At 39.5% G+C, this 22,536-nt stretch overlaps 1 protein-coding gene across 1 annotated transcript; it reads right to left on the bottom strand.

The window, feature by feature from the left end:
• Window positions 1-16,869: 16,869 nt before the first annotated feature.
• LOC120518337 (extracellular calcium-sensing receptor-like) lies at window positions 16,870-21,152 on the bottom strand. The gene is made up of 6 exons (XM_039741086.1): window positions 21,004-21,152; window positions 20,621-20,915; window positions 19,517-20,308; window positions 18,900-19,127; window positions 18,616-18,739; window positions 16,870-17,783 (listed from the first exon to the last, which is right to left on the bottom strand). The coding sequence occupies exons 2-6, from the start codon at window positions 20,879-20,881 to the stop codon at window positions 16,870-16,872; spliced, it is 2,319 nt and encodes a 772-aa protein (XP_039597020.1). The 5' UTR covers window positions 20,882-20,915; window positions 21,004-21,152.
• Window positions 21,153-22,536: the final 1,384 nt, after the last annotated feature.

Genomic DNA, 22,536 nt, shown 5'->3' with positions numbered 1-22,536 from the left:
CTCTCACTGCACCACTCAGAGTATTTATATCACTGTATCTGAGTGTTAATAACAGCTGTATAGCAGCTGATCGGAAAGAGAATTTTTGGTATGCAGCATCAAGCACACGCTGCCTCAGCCATTCGCTATTTGAACTGCTCTCATCCGACAAACACTTCAGATTCTTTCCTGTGCTGACCTCGCGATTCAGAAACAGTTTCATCACAAGAACTCTAAACGCACTCCATCAGTCCATCAAGTGCTCCTTGTAGAACTGTCTGTACTTAGAACTTAACTTTAACTACACGGTGCCGCATCGCTAGCCAGGAGCTGGAACTTCGTTCACCGATTGTTCCTGCCTTGCGCTGTATTCTTGTTGTGGCTGGTGCGATACTGGAAGGATAGATGGATAGAATAATTAAACATTACGAAGATATTTCAATGTTCCTTAAAAGTTTTGAAGAATCAGCATTCTAAGCTTACAAATGGCTTAACACTTATTACAGAGCTGATTGTGTGGCAATTGGGTATTTGGAGAAAGAAAAGTAAAGACAGGAATTGGGGATTAGTACGTTTGAAAGAGACAGTACTTCTGTAATAAATCATCGAAGGCTGCGCATGGCGCAGCAAGCATCTTGCGTGAGACATGAACAATCACTGCGCCACCGTGTTCCCATGTTTAAGAACATGCTTTAACTCCTATCATCATGAAAATGATATCACGTATACTTCTCAGTATTTTAATTATTCAGAGAGCAGTAATATTGAAAATGTAATGGATTCTGTGTCCTGTTGGAGGAAGAGAAAACCCAGAAGCACGTAGTGATTCACACACATAGAAGATCAAATACAAAACAAAGCTTTATGATGTTCTACTTTAATGACAAAATAAACTACATGATTAAAGTGGAAATTTCGAGATTAAAGTTGACATTTCATGCTTTTTTCCCCACTGTGCCTTTTTTTTTTTCTGTACCCTAATAAGCTTTCATATGACACTCAGACGGTGGGCTACAACTCGCCTTTTCACGGCGACTTTGATATGTGACAACTTCTTTTTTATTTCGAGCACTGTGCAACTTTGTGAACTTGAGCTTTCGAGTTTCTCCAACACGCTATGTCACTTGATCAACTTCCTTTTGTTGTTTATACCACTGTTTAAACCAACAAATAGTAAGTTTTTCCTTGCCTCCACTTTGTATTTGGTGAAATTCTTATATTTTCCCTCACACTTTTGCCATTGTCTTTTCACAGAAGGCTAATCTTAAGGGCTATTTATATTTATTTGTATATTCAAAGAGGCGTAATCCAGGGAGGAGACGGGGCGGGACAGCAGGCGTCTGCACGTCCGTTACTTTTCTCGTGATTTATGTAGCGTAAGAACGTGGAAGTTGGCGAACGCACAGATTTATGCATCTGGATTTTTTTTGTAAGTACATTTCTGCTTTTGTGCTTACGTCATGTTACAGTATGAATTTTATGCACGGCGTTATGCATGAGGCCCCAAGAGTATCTAATCGTCAAATGTTGTCCTCACTATCTGCCTCGTGAGTTTACCTCGGTCATTGCCACGGCGGTCTACTTCCCACCCCACGCGGACACAGGCATGGCTTTTTCTGAAGTCCACGAGGTTCTGTGTATGACCGAAAACAAACACCCAGATGCAACATTCATCGTGGCAGGGCACTTTAATAAGGCAAACCTCAGACAAGTAATGACAAGTGATGAACTTCGACCAACATGTTACGTGTCCAACTAGGGGAGCCAGAAATCTGAATCACTGCTACACCCCGTTCAAGCAGGGCTACAAAGCTGTTTCACATCCAGTGTTTGGGAAGTCTGACCATAACGCCATTTTCCTCATGCCGGAATATAAACAAAGTTTCATTCGTGAAGCTCCGGTCACGAGGGGGTTGGAGCGCTGGTCTGCCCAATCAGAAGCCATGCTGCAGTACGCGCTCAACGATTGAGGTTCAGGTTTTCACATGACTAACTGACTAACTTTCTCTCTTTCTTTCCTAGGTGACGAAGCGGAAGTAGAAGCAGACAATGGCCGACAGTGAGATGACTCGCGTTGCCATCGTCGTCGAAGAACTCCAGGCACTTGACAAACAGATTCAGAAACTCCTGTCCAGACGAAGGTACCTCAGAGACTTGAAGACTCGGCTGCTGGACAAACCACACCCAACAAATGAAGTCGGCGTAACATCAACCCCACCTCGTGCCGCTCAAGTCCAAGGGCAAGTAAGCTTCACCCCGCCTCGTAGGAGCAACGACAACGCTGATGAAGACCTCGCCGGGTTTCAGCTTTGCAGGTGGGGGTTCAAGGCTAGAACACCTCCATCGGCACAGGCGAGCATTCAAATCCAGCACCGATTCGACCCTCTCCGCGTCCCCAGTCTGCTTTCAACCCCGGGTGATGTAATCGTGGTAGGTGATTCGATTGTACGAAACCTGAATATCACGTGCCCTAATCAAAATCCTTTGTTTCTTGTTTTCCCGGTGCTCGAGTTCGAGATGTGATGAGGCGGGCGCCGACCTTCTACCAGAAGCACAAGAGGGCAATTGGATCCATCATTCTACATGCCGCGTAAACGACATAAGGCACCGAGAGTCAGAGGTTCTCAAGGCTGACTTCGCAGCACTAGTTGAAGACACGAAGGAGAGGACCCCATCCGCAAAAATCTTCATCTCGGGTCCACTACCTCTCGTCAGACGATCGAATGAATACTACAGTCGTCTGCTGGGTTTAAACAACTGGCTGAGAGGCTTCTGCGAGAATCAAGACATCGGGTTTATAGACAACTGGGATCTTTTTTGGTAAAGCAGGATTCAAGCGGGATGGACTGCATCCGAATAGATTTGGCGCCCGGGTCCTCTCCGAAAACATCGCTAAGGTAATTCGTCTATCTTGACTGTCTACTTCTACTTTAACCCCTTACGTAATGCTACTGCTTTGATAGGACATAATGGCTTAACAGAGTCTTCCGTTAACGTGCACAACATTAATAATCTAATAACAAATCTTAATGCACGTAAAAATCTAGGCAGTGCGGCATAAACACCAATAATTTAATTGAAATTACTACTTCAGATCAACACTGCATTAAGACTATAAAAACGGATTGTAGATTACATAAAAAGTACACACAGAGCGGCGTTAACAAAAATAACTTAATTTTTGTTCCGATTACCAATAACACGCATAAAATTCAGCTCTGCCCTTCAGAAACATTAAATATGGCACTATTAAATGTTAGAGCTTTAACTAACAAGACATTTTTATAAACGATCTTATTAGTGATAGAAACATTGATTTTATTGCACTAAATGAAACATGGCTTAACTCAAATGGCGCGGTTGTTTTAATCGAATCTGCGCCTCCGGATTACAGTTTTACTCGTGCAGACCGCCAGGGGAAAAAGGGGGGCGGATTGGCAAACATTTACTCGAGCGATTAAAATGTAAAGATGTTAGTTTTGGTAAATTTAAGTCCTTTGAGTATCTCGCGTTGTTATTCATGGAGATTCTCACGTTCTAGTATTATCCGTGTATAGACCTCCTAAATATAACGCGTCTTTCCTTGAGGAATTCTCTGACTTAATGTCAATTTTAGTTACAAACTATGACACTCTTAATAGTGGCGACTTTAACTTTCATGTCGACAATCAGTGTGACCAAAAGGTAAAGGAATTCATGAACCTCCTGGACTCTTTTGATTTGAGGCAGCTCGTAATCAGCCTACACATAAAGCAGGTCATACGTTAGACTTAGTGATTACTAAAGGACTTAAAGTTGATATAAAGCAGGTCATTGATATGGTCTATCAGACCATTTCCTTCTACTATTTAATATAGAAATAAAGATAGAAAACACTCATGAGAAGCATTTTGTTAAAAACGCTTCTTTGACTCATCAGCAGCTTTAAAACTTACAACTATTCTAAGCAATCAGTCCGTTTATAATGCCAACTATAATAGCGAGGATAATGTAAATAGTAAAGTGGAAAACTTTAATTCTAAAGTAAGAGCTGCTGTTGACATAGTTGCACCTGAAAAGACAGTTAAAAAATCTTCTAGTATTGTTATTCCATGGAAGACCCAAAGAGTGTCTGATTTAAAAAGAACATGTCGTAGAGCTGAGCGTAAATGGAGGAAAACTAAACTAACTATCCATTATGAGATATTGAAGTTAAAATAACAGAATACAATAACACTGTCCGTCTTGAGAGGCTGCTATTTCTCTAATATTATAAATAACAATGCTAGTAATCCCAGAGTCTTATTTTCAACAATTGATCGTCTGTTAAACCCAGGTAACACAAAGGAATGCCCCAGAATACTTCCAGTGAAACCTGTGAGAACATTGCTGTATTTTTCAATCAAAAAATTAATGATATTAGAGATAACATAGTATATCTCCCCAACACTGCAGAACCTCCAAAGCCCCGGTACTCCATTATAAACAAATTAAATGCTTTCACCAGGATAGATTTACCTGAATTACATAGTATAATCTCTCAACTGAAACCCTCCACCTGCGTCCTTGACCCAATACCAACAAGGTTTTTCAAAGAAATATCAGGCGTGCTAATTGACAATATTCTGGACATAGTAATTGTCATTAGATACGGGGTCTTTCCAGACTGTCTTAAGACTGCTGTAGTTAAACCCCTGCTCAAGAAAATAATCTTGACCCCTCTGCCTTTGAAAATTTTAGACCCATCTCTAACCTGCCCTTCTTAAGTAAAATTCTAGAGAAGGCAGTCATTATGCAGTTAAATGACCACCTCAATAAACATGCTATTCTTGATAAATTTCAGTCAGGCTTCAGAACAAATCACAGCACAGAAACTGCATTTGTTAATAGTAGTAAATGACTTGGGTAAATGCAGACAGAGGCCATTTATCTGTTCTCATCCTCTTAGATCTGAGTGCTGCATTTGACACCATTGATCACAATATTCTTAGAAATCGCCTTAGTCAATGGGTGGGCCTCTCTGGCAGTGTCTTAAATTGGTTTGAATCCTACCTGGCAGGAGAAAATTCTTTGTGAGTTGTGGTAATCAAATCTCAAAGACACATGATATCCGATATGGTGTTCCACAAGGCTCTATCCTGGGTCCACTGTTTTTCTCAATCTACATGCTTCCGTTAGGTCAGATTATCTCAGGTTACAACGTGAGCTACCACAGCTATGCTGATGACACACAGCTGTACTTATCAATAGCACCTGATGACTCCGACTCTTTCGATACACTAACACAATGTCTTACTGGTATTTCTGAATGGATGAATAGTAATTTTCTCAAACTAAATAAAGAGAAAACTGAAATTTTAGTAATTGGCAATAATGGATTCAATGAGGTTATCAGAAATAAACTTGATGCACTAGGATTAAAAGTTAAGACGGAAGTAAAAAATTTAGGGGTAACCGTTGACTGTAATCTGAATTTTAAATCGCATATTCATCAGACCACTAGGACAGCATTTTTCACTTAAGAAACATAGCAAAGTTAGACCTCTTATATCATTGAAAGATGCTGAGAAATTAATTCACGCTTTTGTTTTCAGTAGACTAGATTACTGTAACGCACTCCTCTCAGGACTACCCAAAAAAGACATAAATCATTTGCAACGAGTGCAGAATGCAGCTGCTAGAATCCTAACTAGGAAAAGAAAATCCGAACACATTTCTCCAGTTTTGATGTCACTACACTGGTTGCCTGTGTCATTCAGGATTGACTTTAAAATACTGCTTATGGTTTATAAAGCCTTAAATAATCTCGCTCCATCTTATATATCGGAATGCCTGACACATTATATTCCAAATCGTAACCTTAGATCTTCAAATGAGTGTCTCCTTATAATTCCAAAAGCTAAACTTAAAAGAAGTGGTGAGGCGGCCTTCTGCTGTTATGCACCTAAAATCTGGAATAGCCTGCCAATAGGAATTCGCCAGGCAAATACAGTAGAGCACTTTAAAACACTGCTGAAAACACATTACTTTAACATGGCCTTTTTCTAACTTCACTTTAACTTAATACTGATACTCTGTATTTTCAATTCATCATAATAACTATTCATGGTGGCTCTAAAATCCGTACTGACCCCTACTCTCTTCTGTTTCTTTTTCCGGTTTCTTTGTGGTGGCGGCCTGCGCCACCACCACCTACTCAAAGCATCATGATGCACCAACATTGATGGACTGAAAGCCAGACGTCTACGTGACCATCATCATCAGGTCCTTCCATGAAAACCATAAATACAAAGAGGACTGTTTGATTTATGTTAGGTAGATTGCCCAGAGGGGACTGGGCGGTCTCTGGTCTGGAACCCTACAGATTTTATTTTTTCTCCAGCTTTGGAGTTTTTTTGTTTTTCTGTCCACCCTGGCCATCGGACCTTACTTATTCTATGTTAATTAATGTTGACTTATGTTTATTTTTTATTGTGTCTTCTATTTTTCTATTCATTTTGTAAAGCACTTTGAGCTACATTTTTTTGTATGAATATGTGCTATATAAATAAATGTTGATTGATTGATTAATTGTAGACTGGGACATGTTCCGAACATGTGCAGATGACATCAATGAGTTTGCGGAAGCAGTAGTTAGCTTTGTTAGTATGCTTGCTGATGAAGTTGTCCCTACGGCGAGAGTTAAATCTTTTCCCAACCAGAAACCATAGGTTGACAGATCGATCCGCACTGTAGTAAATGCTTGAACCGCTGCTTATAATGCTGGACTCACTACTGGCGATATGAGCACCTACAAAGTGGCTTCACACGGTGTCCGACGTGTGGTGAAAGTTGCCAAACACCGGTATCAGGAGCGAGTAAACCTGCACTTTCAACAGGGCGAAATACGGAGCATGTGGCATGGACTGCGTACCATCACGGACTATAAAGGAAAATCTCATGTGACAGTAAGCGGAAACTCTGCATTTGCATTTGCTAACGAACTCAATGCGTTTTACGCCCGTTTTGAGGCTGATTATGCAGCTAGTGCTAACTACTGCCTGATTACGGAGGACGGTGACGTCATCAGCATTGCTGAGCACGAAGTGCGTGCAGCGAGTAAACATTTGGAAGGCAACAGGACCAGATGGCATCTCTGGACGCCTGCTGCGTTGTTGCGCTGACCAACTAGCTGGAGCACTGACCACCATCTTCAACGAGTCTCTAGCGTAGTCTGTGGTTCCCATGTGCTTCAAAAGATCCACAATCGTTCCTGTTCAAAAGAACAATAAGCCCACGTGCCTGAATGACTACCGACCTGTTGCACTGACATCAGTAGTCATGAAGGTGTTGAAGAGGCTACTGAAAGACATCATCTCATCCTCCATCCCAAGCACCGTTGACCCAATTCAGTTCACCTACCATCCTAACAGATCTTCGGAGGATGCCATTTCCCACGTTCTGCACACCACCCTCAGCCATGTGGACAAGAAACTAAGAACTATGTGAGATTGTTGTTCATTGACTATAGTTCAGCATTCAATACAATAATATCCTGTAGACTGTTTGTGAAACTGAGAGACTTAGGACTCAACAACTGCTTGTGTACGTGGGTGCTGGACTTCCTCACAGGCAGAATATAGGCAGTGAGGGTTGGTAACTGTGTTTCCTACACCATCACCATCAACACAGGAGCTACACAAGGGTGTGTTCTTAGCCCCCTGCTATACTCCCTCTACACCCATGACTGCACAGCCACGTATTTTTCCAACACTATTGTGAAGTTTGCAGATAACATGGTGGTACTGGGCTTCATCGCGAACAAAATAAGACGTCCTATATGGATGAAGTTGCGAACATGACATTGTGGGGTCAGGAAAACTGCCTCCAGATCAACGTCAGCAAAACTAAGGAGCTGGTGGTGGACATCAGCAGGAGACAGCAGCGGGACTATAAGCCCCTCATCATTAATGGGACTCCAATGGAAGGGGTGAACAGTTTTAAATACCTGGGGGTTCAAATCTTTGAGGACCTGACATGGTCTGAACACATCCAAGTTCAGACCAAAAGGACAAAGCGGAGACTCTACCATCTCAGACAGTTTAGGAAGTTTGGGGTCTCTTCAAGGATTCTAAAGACTTTCTACTCTGGTGCTGTGGAAAGTATCCTGACATAGAACATTACATCCTGGTTTGGAAACTGCTGTGTTCAGGACCGTAAAGCCCTACAAAAAGTGATCCATGCAGCGGAACACTGCTGCAGGTCAGCTCTACCATCTATGCAGGACATTTACACCAGAAGATGCAGGACCAGATCTTTCAGGATTATCAAAGACTCCTCTCATCCCAGTAATATAGCCTGTTTCATCTGTTAAAATCAGGCAAAAGGTTTTGTAGCATCCTGGCCAGGACAGAGAGTCTCAAAAGGAGTTTCTATCCTCAAGCCATTAGACTGTTAAATCAGAACATGCCATCTCAACCATGACCCTTCACATACTTAGACTGCATTGTAAGTTGTACTATGCCGTCTACCCTTACCTTGTTTTGGAATTGGCCTGTCATTTAACTATGCACCTGTCTAACTTTGGTTTTGCACAATAATCACTGCACTATTGCACCTTAACACTGTAAGATATGGCCGGCCATGTACCCCGGCCAATACCCCCAAGCCGCCAGGTGGAGCCCTCCTTGCAGCATGGAGGTCCCCAGAAGACCAGCAGGGCATTATGGACCATGTAGTTTTTATGCACCGCCCTGCTGGATGCCATGGGGCCACGAGGGAGCTGCAGGGAGGACCAAGAGTTCTTCATGCCTATGACCCGAAGTTCGTCATAGGAAGAGCGGCGGCTTCGGGTGAGAAAAACATTATTTACCCTGACCCGGAAGGAATAAGGACTTGTGGACTGTTGGGAAGGAACACCTCCGGGTCAGGGAATATAAAAGGACTGTGGGAGCTCCCAGACGATGAGCTGAGTTGGGAGGCAGGGTGGCTAAGCGTCTGGGAGAGTGGAGGATTATTATTATTATTATTATTATTATTATTGTTGTTGTTATTATTATTGGAGTATTTGGGAGTGGAGGGTGCTTTGTGCACATTATTGATATAATAAATATCATTATTGGACTTTTACCTAGTGTCGGACGTGGTGTCTGAGGGTGCAAGGGTGCGAGCAAGCATCTTAATCTGTTACAATTGGCGTAGCTCCGGCAGGATTCTCTGGCCGTCAGTTTGGCAGAGGACCTGTATTTAAAAAATTTATTGTGGACAGAATACCCCGGGAAGACAGCGTCGACACACACAGGAAAAAACACCACTATCCCTATTTTCAAGTCCGTAATGGGAAGAAGAAGACAAAGCAGAGCGCCAGTCACAGCGAGGTCTAAAGCTCGGCATTGCCTATGCTCAAGACGAGCCATGGAGCAGCTACGAGTTTCGGGAGAGATTTCCGGAGGAAGGCGTCTCCGGCGAGGTATGTGCTGGGAATGTACTTTACAATCTTTTTAATTTAACACATGATGTCCCATGTACATACCTCCCAGATGTCCATCCGAAGGCTCTGCGGGAGGCAGAAGACAAACCCGAAAGCGATGGCGCGCTCTCGTTCAGGCAAACGAGCAACCCGAAGGACTTCCGCATTACGGGTGCGGCAAGGGACACGTGACCTACCACGAAGAATTCCAGGAAGGTGGCGTTCCATGTTCAGCTGTTTGTGGCTTCACCCCAGAAAAGACCGACTTGGTTTTTCCGAACGGGGAAAAGGGAGATGAGCGCACCGCTCTCCCTACAAAAAAGTAAGGAGGTCCGGGAAATGACTGATCGGTCTGTCGACAAATTGGTGCAGACTGATCGCAGTCAGCCAAAAGCGGCACCGCGGTCCTCCAAAAAGAACTCCAAATCCCAGGCTCCCTTGCGGGACCTGTCGAAGCACGTGCCAGGAGCGGCCGTGTTTATTGGCTCCCAGCCGGAGGGTAAGGCTAATGATGGCTTGAGCGTGCCTCGGTTGTATTGAATAAATTTTGGGCGTGCACGAGCTGGAGAAGTTGCTTCAGCCCGTGCACAGTTTTTTACAGGTGGTGCAAACAATCCAGACGATCGTTGCAGACTTGAGAGGAGCGGCTGAAAAGCCTATGAACAAATTAAATGAGTACCTGCGGCGATTGTCTCGGGAGCCACCCGTCTTAATTGATTTAGCGGTACAAGTAGGTAAAGCCGGTACCGTATATAATGAAATAGGGACGCAGAGTGACATGGGCCCGCGTTTAATCCATAGCGGGTGCCAAGTGGATGCGTGCCCTACAAGAGAGGCCGGTACGATAACCGAGTGGCCAGCGGAAGGGCTAATCGATCCGGGCAGCTACACAGTGCTGACTCGGGCGAGACAGCCCAAAGACGCCGCCACCGGTAATTTATAAAGTAAAAGGGGTGCAGACAGTAAAGGGTCTCTCTTCATCTAGTAGAGACTCAGACTGTGGACAAGCCCCAGATCAAGCAGGAGATCCCGAAAATAAAACGGGGGTCTCCTGACAAAGAAAGAGAGAAAGCACCATTAGAGGCGGCAGGGGTTTCACTCCCAGCAAAACAAGGGCGGACCTAACATTTCCCAATTGTTTTCAGTCCCGCAGGGGGAGAATACCAGGAGGACGGAGGCAGTGCTACGGGTGCCGAAGGTTGGGCCACATTTGGCGATACTGTCCTTGGAGAGAGGGGACAAGATATCAAACTGGAATAATATTCCCCCTAGGTTCTCCAGGGACCAAGATATTCAGATTAATCAAGGCTCAACCGGAATGTCCTCTTGGAGGAAGACTTCCCTCTCGGGCAGGCGCTCGAATCTTTATAATTCGTTGCTGGGGGGGGAATACTGTAAGATATGGCCGGCCATGTACCCCGGCCAATACCCCCAAGCCGCCAGGTGGAGCCCTCCTTGCAGCATGGAGGTCCCCAGAAGACCAGCAGGGCATTATGGACCATGTAGTTTTTATGCACCGCCCTGCTGGATGCCATGGGGGCCACGAGAGGGAGCTGCAGGGAGGACCGAAGAGTTCTTCATGCCCTATGACCCGGAAGTTCGTCATAGGAAGAGCGACGGCTTCGGGGTGAGAAAAACATTATTTACCCTGACCCGGAAGGAATAAGGACTTGTGGACTGTTGGGAAGGAACACCTCCGGGTCAGGGAATATAAAAGGACTGTGGGAGCTCCCAGACGATGAGCTGAGTTGGGAGGCAGGGTGGCTAAGCGTCTGGGAGAGTGGAGGATTATTATTATTATTATTATTATTGTTGTTGTTATTATTATTGGAGTATTTGGGAGTGGAGGGTGCTTTGTGCACATTATTGATATAATAAATATCATTATTGGACTTTTACCTAGTGTCGGACGTGGTGTCTGAGGGTGCAAGGGTGCGAGCAAGCATCTTAATCTGTTACAACACATTTAATTCTACTTTATTCACTTAATTTTACTTATTTATTATGTTGTATTATACTGTTATCTTTCAATCTAGGACTTTTTTGTTAATCTCGCTGATATTCTTCTAACTTTGCACAGTTTTGCTAAGCAGATCAGGATGCATTTCACTGCGTGTTGTCCTGTATAATTATGCATGTCACAAATAAAGAATCTTGTATCTTGCTAGGCGAACTTATGAAAGCCTATTGGGAAAATGAAAAAGGGGGAACAAAAGGATAAGCTGGGTGAGTGGTTGGACGTCTGGGGTTTCTTGAGAACAGGAGTATGTAAATGATAGGAATCTGTAGTTGAGTGAAGGACTGTGATGAAACAATTGGATGGGTGCAATTTTCACAGTAATTTTTTTGTTTTGTCACTTGAGATTTTCTGGGGCGTTTTTAGTACATTCTATAAGCTATTGGATTTTTTTCCTTTGCCTTTTTACAATGCACAGCTTTTGGGATTGTTTCAGCTATTTATTGTACAACAAACTGCACCTTTTTTCAAGTTACTTCTTGTCTGCATCTCTCTACTATCCTACAGACCTCTGTCCCTCTATCAAGGACTTGCAGTCTGCTAGTTTTATCTGTTAAGGACCCGAGTGCCTGACATCTTCCTAAGGGATCCATAGAACACTAGGAGAGCATGATAGAAGATGGGAAGACAACTGGCTCTGAGCAGTTTGGCAAACATTGACAGAGTCAACCAAGACAAGAGTCAGAAGTGCGGACCTCAGCGGCCAGTTTCTCCGCTGACTGTGCAATGCATTGGGTAAGCCGGGGAAATAGGCAAGAGGAAGTTGTGCTGGGCTCAGTGAAAAAAGATAGAAGAGTAAGGATCTGATGATTGTGTTTTATTCTGGGTTTATCTTTGGGTTATTTTAAACTCAGAGACTTATGATTTTATTGAACTATTTATTTATTTATGGAAGATCTTTTGCACTGCATTTTGGACACTGTTTGTTTTTTGTTTTAATAAAAGCACTTAACCACTTTGTACCAACCCCTTGCAAACTATGTGTGTTCTCATTTGACTGGCTCATCTTTGGGGTATGTTATCGGCGGTTCCGGATTCAAGTGATCTTGAAGTGTGAAACCTCCCTGGACTCACAGATAGTAGCTTGTTGAATGAAAAGTACAAAACAGGGGGGGTTACAATTACTCAGATATTTGTGGATTTAACTTTTATTAAGAGGGGAAGACTATATAATGGTATTTTATGGAAAATAATTGTTTTTATTACATTTGGAGATTCCACATTAACATTGAAGTAATTTAGAAATATGTAAACTGTATTGATGTGAATGAATTTTGTACAGTAGTGCCTTGCACATCTGCACTTTGAAATCTGCCACCTCTCAGTGTGAAGTAGTAAAATCTTTTAATTTTGTTCGATTGAGGACAGCTTCATGGAGATAATTCTAATAGCTAAGTCTTATTTAAGCAGTGTATTTTTAAGCAGGATTATAAAATGAATTGCTGGATTGAACATTACTCAACAAATATTACTGGACAGCAGCAGGCAGCACACTTCCCAATAAAGGTGACCGGATAGCAAGCAGCAATGGCTTGATGGCTAACTCCTGGCAGTACTCTGGCAGCAGCAGTGTAGCAGTTTTTATTACATTTTCAGATTTTTAATTAATATTGAAGTCATTTACAAACATGTAAGCTGTATTGATGTGAAAGAAATTTGCACAGCAGTGCCTTGTGCACCTGCACTTTGAAAGCTGCCTCCTCTCAGTGTGAAGCGGAAAACCTTTTCATTGTTTCCAGTTGAGGATGTTGCAGAATAAACAAACAATATCCAAATAATATCCAAAGCCTGGAAATCACAGAGTCCTAAACCCTTCTTGTTTCAGTTTAGATATTTATTGAAGATAATAAACAGTAGTGCTCTATCCATGAAGAAAGCTGCTGTTCCTGAGCACAAAGACATTTTTATACATTGCTTAACACAGATAAGATACCTTGACATGCCTACTATGCTAATGAAAAACACCTAATGCCACCTTTGTGCAGTTGTTCTTCAGTCATCCCTACTTTATTAGGTTATGACCATTCATGTTAATTACTGATAATGCTAACAGCCTACACCTGTCTGGCATTTTGTCGTCTTTGTCCAGTATCCTTTTCAACTATGCTTCCTTATTATTAATCCTTCACCCAATCTTTGACATCAGCTTTCAGAGTATCATTTTACATTGATGGAGTGGTTACATGTAAAACTCGGTGCATATCAGTGCATTCAAGTGTTTTAACTATCTAAGGCTCAGTGCAATTCAGTGCTTAACAGTGTTTAAACTATTTTGGTGAGATTACAATACACTTTAAAAATAATAATGTCTTTTAAGATACAGAATCACATAGTAAAAAAGTGCTTAATGATAATATACACTCTGATTTCTGTACATACTGTATTCTAATTATCCAAGTAAATATTCATGTACTGTATATACTCTCATATAAGTCAGGTCTTGTAATCTTGTAATTTGATCATAAAATCAGACCCCGACTTACATGCCCGTTCAAAAATATGACACTTAATTTTTTTTTTTACATCTTCTTGCCCCCTCCAATCTCGCACCAGTTTCTCAGACACATCGAATTTTGCTGCAGCAGCACAGTTACCAATTTCTTTCACTTCTTCAACATCTTTTAATTTAAAACCAGCTTTATATTTTCTTCTGATCAATGCTCCATTGTAGAAAAGGGATGCTCTTACGATAAAGGTGTATGAAGGTGTGAGATACAAAAACCAGAAAACAGTGCAAAAGTCACTTCGGAATAGTTTGGTATTACAGTATGGTCACGTAGGCACAATACATAGAAAAAAACGCAGTGCTCCGTGGTTACTCTCTCAGGTGGGCGCTAGCATAGCATAATCTCTTGGACCAATAGCATGAGTTTTCCGCATTTGACTTATACGCCCAACATTATAAAATACAGGAAATTATACGGTAAAATCAAGCCCTGACTTATCCGCGGGAGAACTTAAACGCGAGTATGTACGGTAAATATATTTAAGGACAGCTTCTTAGAGCCAGTTCTAATAGCTGAGTCTTATTAACCATTGTACTTTCATTTGCTGGTGCACATTACTGCATGAAAGCAGGATTAAAATAACAATTGCTGAATAGAACCATATTCAGTAAAAATTAATAAAATGAAAAATGTATCACTGATAACTTGCAGCAATGTTTTTGAAAATAAGGAGTGCTCAAACCTGTCCAAATAAGCTTCAATATCTAGTCTACAAACTGAATTATACTGTCCCAGTCCTCATGGGATCCTTTTGAACAGACCTCTCGACACAAGGAAAGATAGCACACAGAACCAGCAGCCAGATTTGGATTGGCCAGTTTATTTTTAAAAAGTGGCATTCAGATATAGCCAGAAGAAACAAAACCAGTACAACTCTATGATCTCAGTACTGTATGCACATATACACGGTTGCTGCTAAAAGTAATTATATGATATATTTCCTTTGCAAACATCAACATGTATTTCACTCTTTTAGTTGCTACTTTTCAACTAGTGGCTTATCACTAAAAGAGCTGAATAGAGTAGTGGCCTAATTGGAAGGTTTGCGTCATTGGAATGACATCCTTTACAATTTTGTGATGTGTGATTATCTCTGCTGTAGTGTGGTGGGCTGGTAACGTCATATCAAATAAGGTCAGTCAAATTAACAAGTTAATTAAAAAGGCAGACTCAGTTAAGGGACTTATTATTGATTCACTGGAGGTAGTAAAGAATGAGAGAATGAAGACAAAACTGAGCACCATTATAGAAAATGCTGCATATACACTCAGTGATACAGCAGCATTGAGTACTTTCAGTCGATTAATTATTCAGCAGAACTGTGCCTAGAAGTGCTGTGGCAGCTCCTTTATACCAATGGCAAAACCATTAGAAGAGCAACAAGCATAGTGACCAGTCCATTAACTTGTATTCTTTATTTCTGAAAACACCTTTTTTACATAACATACTGTGTATTGTTAATCCAGTATATTCCATGGCGTCATAACACAACATTGCAAAATAATGGAAATGACGCTATAGATTATAAGCATTTTATTGATATATTATAATGACTAATATGGGTCAAAACACATTTCACCACTGACTACTTGGTCTTGAACAAGTCCCTTCAACCTTTCAATATGTAAACCCAAAAGTGTTTAAGAAAAATTAATAGAATTTTGATTACAGTAGAACTTCTGGTCACGAACGTTTCTGAACACATACAAATCGGGTTACAATCAAAAAGTTTGGCAAAATTTTGCATCTGTTCATGACCACATGCTCTGGTGGCAAACAAAAACACTGGCGGCCAGTTTTCCTATGCGCGTTCGTTTGTGGCAAAAATTTGCCATTCTCCATTTCCCATTTTCTTTTGTTTGCGTATACAGGGCCTAACAAAGCAGCTGATGTTGCAAAAGGAGTTATAATGTTAACCAAGCAGAGGCCTTGAAAACTGTTGCTAGTCTGGTTGAACTAGAAGCAACTTGCAGGGGATAGCATAAGCGACCCGTTCATATGTGAGAAAGCCAGGAAGATTCATGGCAATTTGTTGAAAGAAAATTCTTCTTCGAGCGGCGAAGGTGAGGAATTTAAAGCCAGTAGAGGATGCTTTAAAAAGTTTTGCAACAGTAGTGGCATTTCATTTTTTTCCCTGTGCTTAAAACTCATAAAAAAGTGTTTACAGCAAGCGGTTCGTAAGGATCTAGCACAAACTCTTGCAATGTTAGTTTTCTCAGTTGTTCAAGGGTTTCTCAGTGTTATTCAATATTTTTACATTTAGTTTACTATTACACTGTGCATGCTATTGTATAATTAACTATTTTTGTGCTTAAAAAAATACATCTTTACATACAGTTTGTACGGACTGGAACGAATTAATTGTATTTACATACAATTTTATGGGGAAATTACGTTCGGGTCGCGTCCAGAGTTTTGGAATGAATTACAGTCGTGACCAGAGGTACCACTGTATAGTGAAACAGCTTCCTTCATGTGCTGACATACCATAAAAGTGGTATTTGAGCATAATAATAATAATAAATAAAAATCATAATGAATAAATCAAATTATTCAGATTTTCATAGGGCATCACTTTAGATATATTAACCTCAAAATATGTCTGAATGTATTTTGGATATATCAAAATTAACAATTAATTATTGTGCTTTCTGATGAGATTTGTTTCACAATTTATTTCATCATCCTTCCATCCACTAATAAACTCAGCTAATCTAGTTAAATTGGCCCCTAACACATCATTTTAAATATAGTAAAACAGACATGTTGAATTATATATACTATTGATTTTAACAGTTTTAAAAATCATTTATTACCTTAGCATACAGTTACAGGACATTTCTCAATTTTCAATTCACTTGCTGTACTATCAATGTTTAGTAGTAGTAATTGTGTACTGTATCGTGTTTTTAATTTGGCTGGATTTTTAAATTTACATGTCAAAGCGATTTTGACTGCACTTTACCCATTAGGTGTTTTTTTGAATTTTTATCTGGTGTCAGCAGAATGATATAACATTTTGGAGCAAAAATACAAAAAAGTAAACCAAAACTTGATGCCAGAATAGCGAATACCTCTACAGCTACTGTATACTTTCCAGGAGAGCTGATATAAGATGGAATAAACGTGATCCAAACAGTACAAAATACCAGCATGCTGAATGTAATGAATTTTGCCTCATTAAAGTTATCTGGTAATTTCCGTGCAAGAAAAGCCAGAAAAAAACAAATGACAGATAACAGACCTATGTATCCTAACACAATATAAAAAGCTACTGTGGATCCAATATCACATTCTAAAATGATTATTTCCTTATTAGAGTTCATGTTTTTGTGAGGCAATGGAGGATATTTTACTAACCAAATGATACATGTCAAGGTCTGTACGAGTGTAAAAGTTAAAACACTTAACCGCTGCTGAGTTGGTCCAAAGCATTTCATTATATTACTACCAGGCATTGTTGCTCTAAAAGCTATAAGCACAACTATTGTTTTCCCCAGAACACACGAGATGCAAAGAACAAATGTGATCCCAAAAGCTGTGTGTCGTAACATGCAGGACCACTGAGTGGGCTCCCCAATAAATGTAAGTGAGCACAGAAAGCACAGTGTCAATGAAAAAAGAAGAAGAAAACTTAGTTCAGAATTATTAGCCTTTACAATAGGAGTATCTCTGAACTTGAAAAATACAACAGTAACAAAGGAAGTTAACAAAGTCCCTAACAAAGCAAATATAATTAATATCATCCCCATTATTTCATCATAAGTCAAAAATTCAATGTCCTTCAAAATGCACTGGTCTTTCTCTTCATTGGCCCGGTATTCCAAAGGACACTTCATGCAGTGAATTGCATCTGTAAATAAAGGTTGGATTGTCATGAAGTAGTTATCTCAAGAAATATTTCCATGGTCATTTACTGCTAAATGAAAAAAAATGATATTTTGACTGTTATGAGAGAAAAATACAGTATAATATGTAGCTAATAATAATGCACAAAAAACTCCAAAGTGGCGATTATTGTAGAAGCAGACTAACATTTCTCCTCTTGAAATTGTTACAGAAATGCATCATAAATGATATGAATTCATTCATTTAAAGCAAACTGTTGTCTTCTACAGTTAAGTTGCTGTGCTTGTATGGTAAGGAATAAAAAAAAGAAATGCTTTTTTATTGTTTTTGTTTCTTTCATTTTTTTTCTTTTTGTCTGTCTCAAGAATACAAACTCACACAAGTGAACAAAGTGGGGTTTATGCTAAATAAAAATTATGTCATGGAGAATCTTCCATTTGGCTTCCCCAGCACACTACAGTAATTTAAAAGTGTATAGCAAAGTCCCCACAAGTATGCAGGTCAGTTCTTCTCCAGGGAGCAGATGTCTTGAAGAGTTTATTATGTACTACGGTAAATAATGTTTACAATGAAAAAATGTTTATGCACTCAGGGGTAAAACACTATCCTGGTCCTCAGTTATAGTTCCTACATTACAAGGCATATTTGTTAATAAATTTGGATCTAAAAAATATAGACTGACATATTTAGTTTTACTACTTCCAAACATAAGGTATGCAGCCTATGATGATCTAACACCTCGTCAACCTCGTCGGGTTCCTGGATTTTTATTACAGGTTATGGAAAAGGATAGATTTAACTAAACAGTTTGTACCTTTAAACACTCTGATCATTACCTGTGCTGTTGCTAATTTCTCCTTCGGCACATGGTAGGCAATCAAAACAACAGACCGGTTTTCCTTTCTGTGTAGCTTTACGTGTACCAGGATGACAGCTTTCACTACACACCGATTTTGGAGCCTAGAAAAAGAGAAAGACAAGAAAAACAAAGATGTATCATTCTAAAACAAACAGTAATGAAGCTCAGTTTTCACTGCATACTGATTTTGGAAACTAAAAAAAAATACATCATACTAAATACTGTCTTTAGTTCAAATAAAAATAAAAGAAAATAAATGACCTTGCCGTCATTGCTGGCCCAGACAATGCTGTTGTTGTTCATTATAAACTGCTTTCCTTCTGGTAAAGATGCATCATAAAATCCAATATTCACAAATTCTGTTATTCCATTTACACTAAGCTGCCAATTCACCAATTCATATCTTGCAGGAGAATCTCCGTTAATGTCAAAATTTACATATTCACCATTGTTTACACTGAAATTAACTTTCTTCAGGTATTGCAGTGCCTATTATATTAAAAATATTGTAAACATAAAAAAGTTGAAAAAATCAAGCCATTCAATCTGTCAATCAATATTTTTTGCCTAGTAACATCAATGGGAGATCTCAAAGAACTTTAACTGCTAGCTTAATTCTCACTTTTAAACTTTTAAAGTTTTTTATATACAGCACAATATTTATTGAAATTCTACATGTTTTTACTGAGACATCAACTGCAGCAGAATTCAAGGAAAACTATTTTAACCCTATATTCACTTTAACAGAATTTTGTAACCATCATTACTTAAGTGAAAAGCAAGTGAATATTTGTAGGAAAAAAACAAAATGTAAGATCAATACCTTGGTTAAATTAAGGTTAGAAAAATATATAAATGCTATCTGGCAAACTATGTACCTGCAGTGGCAGTGTATCCTTTTGGTTCGCCATGCAGGGTCCTCGATTATCCTGGCAAGCTAGAAGGTCATGGAGTGCATGTGCTACAGCATATACAGCTTTGTACACATTATATGTAACTCCTAGTTCAGAAACATCAGTGTACAGATTATTAACTTGCTGGAGATTCTCCGATCCTGTACAGGTTTTAGAATGTAAAGCACTGAAACTGCAATCAAACATATTTTCCCAAAGTTTAATCAATCCTGTATTGCCCGGAGTGCTAGATGGACGAACTGACAGTAAAAATTCTTTCAGCCCTGGTATTGCTGCATTAGCGATTGAAAAGCCAATTGTCCCTTTAAAAATTCTGTAGTTTTCCATAGTTGCTACATTTTTGGCAGAAACCCAGGATTCACTGCCTACCCACTGTAAACCTGTAACATTCTGAAGCACCAATTCCTTAATTAGAAATTCCAAGTCTACAATATTTGCAAAGGCTACAATAGTCTTGGAAGAACCCATTTTAATTACTTCAACTGTTTTAAGAAATTTTTCTCTTGGATTGGTTCTGTAAATGTCCTCTGAATATTCAATGCAGATACCTTCTTTTTCGGCTGCTTTTATAAATGTAGCCATGCCAGAATTTCCATAGTCATTGTCACTTCTTATTGTTCCCACCCAGGTCCATCCAAAGTGTTTGACAAGTTGTGCCAGTGCCCTGCTTTGATAATAATCACTTGGTATTGTTCTGAAAAAAGTGGGAAACTCTTTCCTGTTGCTGAGACAAGCACAAGTAGCAAAATGACTGATCTGTGAAAATTAAACCAGTTAAATATAATACATATGCAATTTGTGAATACTGTTAGTATGTTATGATAATATATTAGTAACAACAACTCATTAATTTATATAACTATTTAATACAATTAATGTTCATAGTAAATCTACTTAATATATATTTTTCATGCCAAAGAATTGTTACAACCTTATTATAATACTAAAATGCATTTGAACAGTTACACTAAATTAAAACTGTAAAAATGTATTTAATGGAAAACCATAAGATTTAAAAAGTAAAAAAATATTAGCTGTAAATAATAATAATGATACACTATTTCTTACCACTGGAATGTTAAATTGACCAACAAGCGTAGAGATACCAATAGTTGGAGAAGAGGCAGAATATCCTATGATTGCATGAATGCTTGACTGTTGAGAACACGACAGAGTTGATGATTGTGCTTCTCCTGCTCCACTCATTAGTGCCATTGCAGCTTTGATTGCCAAAGGAACAGTACTACAAGCATCATATATCTTATATCCCAAAGACATATTAGGCAAAAAATCAGTCCTGTTGTTTATTTCCTCAATTGCAAAGATCATAGCTTCAGCAAACTGATGTTCTTTATAATTTAAACTTTTAAAATAGAAAGATTATTTTTTTTTGCCCCTTAAAAATTAAACATGACACTTGTATTTATTAGAGAGATAGACAGAATACTCACCCTGTACAGATTAATGCTTCAGGTGTTGACTGAAATGTGAATTTGGATTTTATAATATTATTATGTAGTGTAAAAATTCCTCCCAGCAAGAAGTCACCAGTCTTTGAAAAAAGAGGAATATCAGGATTTCCCCATAGTTTGCAAACATGATGTTCACCCTCTACTGAAAGAGCCAGCACAATAATTCTCAGAAGCATGTCTTTGAGTAAATCGCAAAACACCAGACATAAAGAGCTGGAGTCGAATTACTTTATATAATGTTCTGCCTGAAGGTATTACTACTTCAATAACTGCAAAATAGAAAAGGTTCTCATTTGCCTAATTTTAGCCATGGGATTTATTCATTTTCTGTTTTTTTTATCTGCAAATATTGTCCTTCATGTTCTTAAATGTACAAATTCTGATAAATTACAGTTCTTTTAGTGATAGGCATGAGAGCTTATATCCTGAAGCATTTTATATATTTATGTTATCAATACACTTCAGTGTTTAAAATACATTGCACACATCTGTTGAATGTGCAAGGGGAGTTCTAAAGAAAAACACTTTAAGAGAATAGTAAAATTTAATTTGAAACTAATATGAGTCTGTCCAACAGAAAAGCTATCAATGACCACATTCAGGAATATGCACTATGGACATAGTGGCACAACAAATAGTTTAGCTGCCTTTCTGCATTCTGACACCAAAAATGTAATTATTTTATACTGTAAAGGCACTGGTTTTCCACACATAAACTAAAAGCAGGCTGTATGTTCGACTGACAAAGACAAATAGAACGTGTGTGTGTGTGTGTGTGTATGTGTGTGTGAGCATGACCTGTAGTGTACAGGGTTGTTTTTTGGCTTCTGCTTGATACTTCCTGGGTAAGATCTGTCTATCTGTAATCCTCTAACAGGAAAGAACAAGTTTAGAAAGTTAGGATTCTGTTGTGCAGCCCTGATTATGGTCACACTTAAATGTGAACATTCCATTCTCCAGTAAGGCACCTATAAGACGGGACTGTGTGCAGTATTGCATTGTATCATCAATTATGTACTTTATATGTATTAATTGTTGAGACCAAGTAGACATGGTATTATATGTTGTGGAGGACATTATTTTGGTGACAGATGTTGCACAAAAGTAGGTCAGGTTTTCTATGTGAAAAAAAAAATCTCATTCATTTAGGGGTGTTGTTCCAAAATCTGGGTTCTATAGAGCTGAAGGTTCTCACCCACAGAACACAGTTTAATTCTGGGCACAACTTCCTGTGTGACCAGCACTGAGCTGAAACTGCTCTTGACAAGACTAACAGAATCTTGCCTATCAATCAGGTAGGACTTAAACAATTTCAGTGCAGTCCCAGAGATACCCAGAATACAATACAATACAATGTATTTTTGTATAGCTCAAAATCACACAAGAAGTGCTGCAATGGGCTTTAACAGGCCCTGCCTCTTGACAGCGCCCCAGCCTTGGCTCTCTAAGAATACAAGAAAAAACTCCCAAAAAAACCCTTGTATGGAAAAAAATGGAAGAAACCTTGGGAAA

The sequence above is a fragment of the Polypterus senegalus genome, chromosome 1 (assembly GCF_016835505.1).
Source record: "Polypterus senegalus isolate Bchr_013 chromosome 1, ASM1683550v1, whole genome shotgun sequence".
NCBI lineage: Eukaryota > Metazoa > Chordata > Cladistia > Polypteriformes > Polypteridae > Polypterus > Polypterus senegalus.
This window is presented reverse-complemented; position numbering and strand designations above follow the sequence as displayed.

Coding starts and splice junctions, on each gene's coding strand:
- LOC120518337 (XM_039741086.1), bottom strand. CDS start 20,881: ATGATCTTTGCAATTGAGGAAATAAACAACAGGACTGATTTTTTGCCT. Junction 20,309..20,620: donor GTCAATTTAACATTCCAGTG/GTAAGAAATAGT, acceptor TAATTTTCACAG/ATCAGTCATTTTGCTACTTG. Junction 18,740..18,899: donor GGGCCAGCAATGACGGCAAG/GTCATTTATTTT, acceptor CTCTTTTTCTAG/GCTCCAAAATCGGTGTGTAG.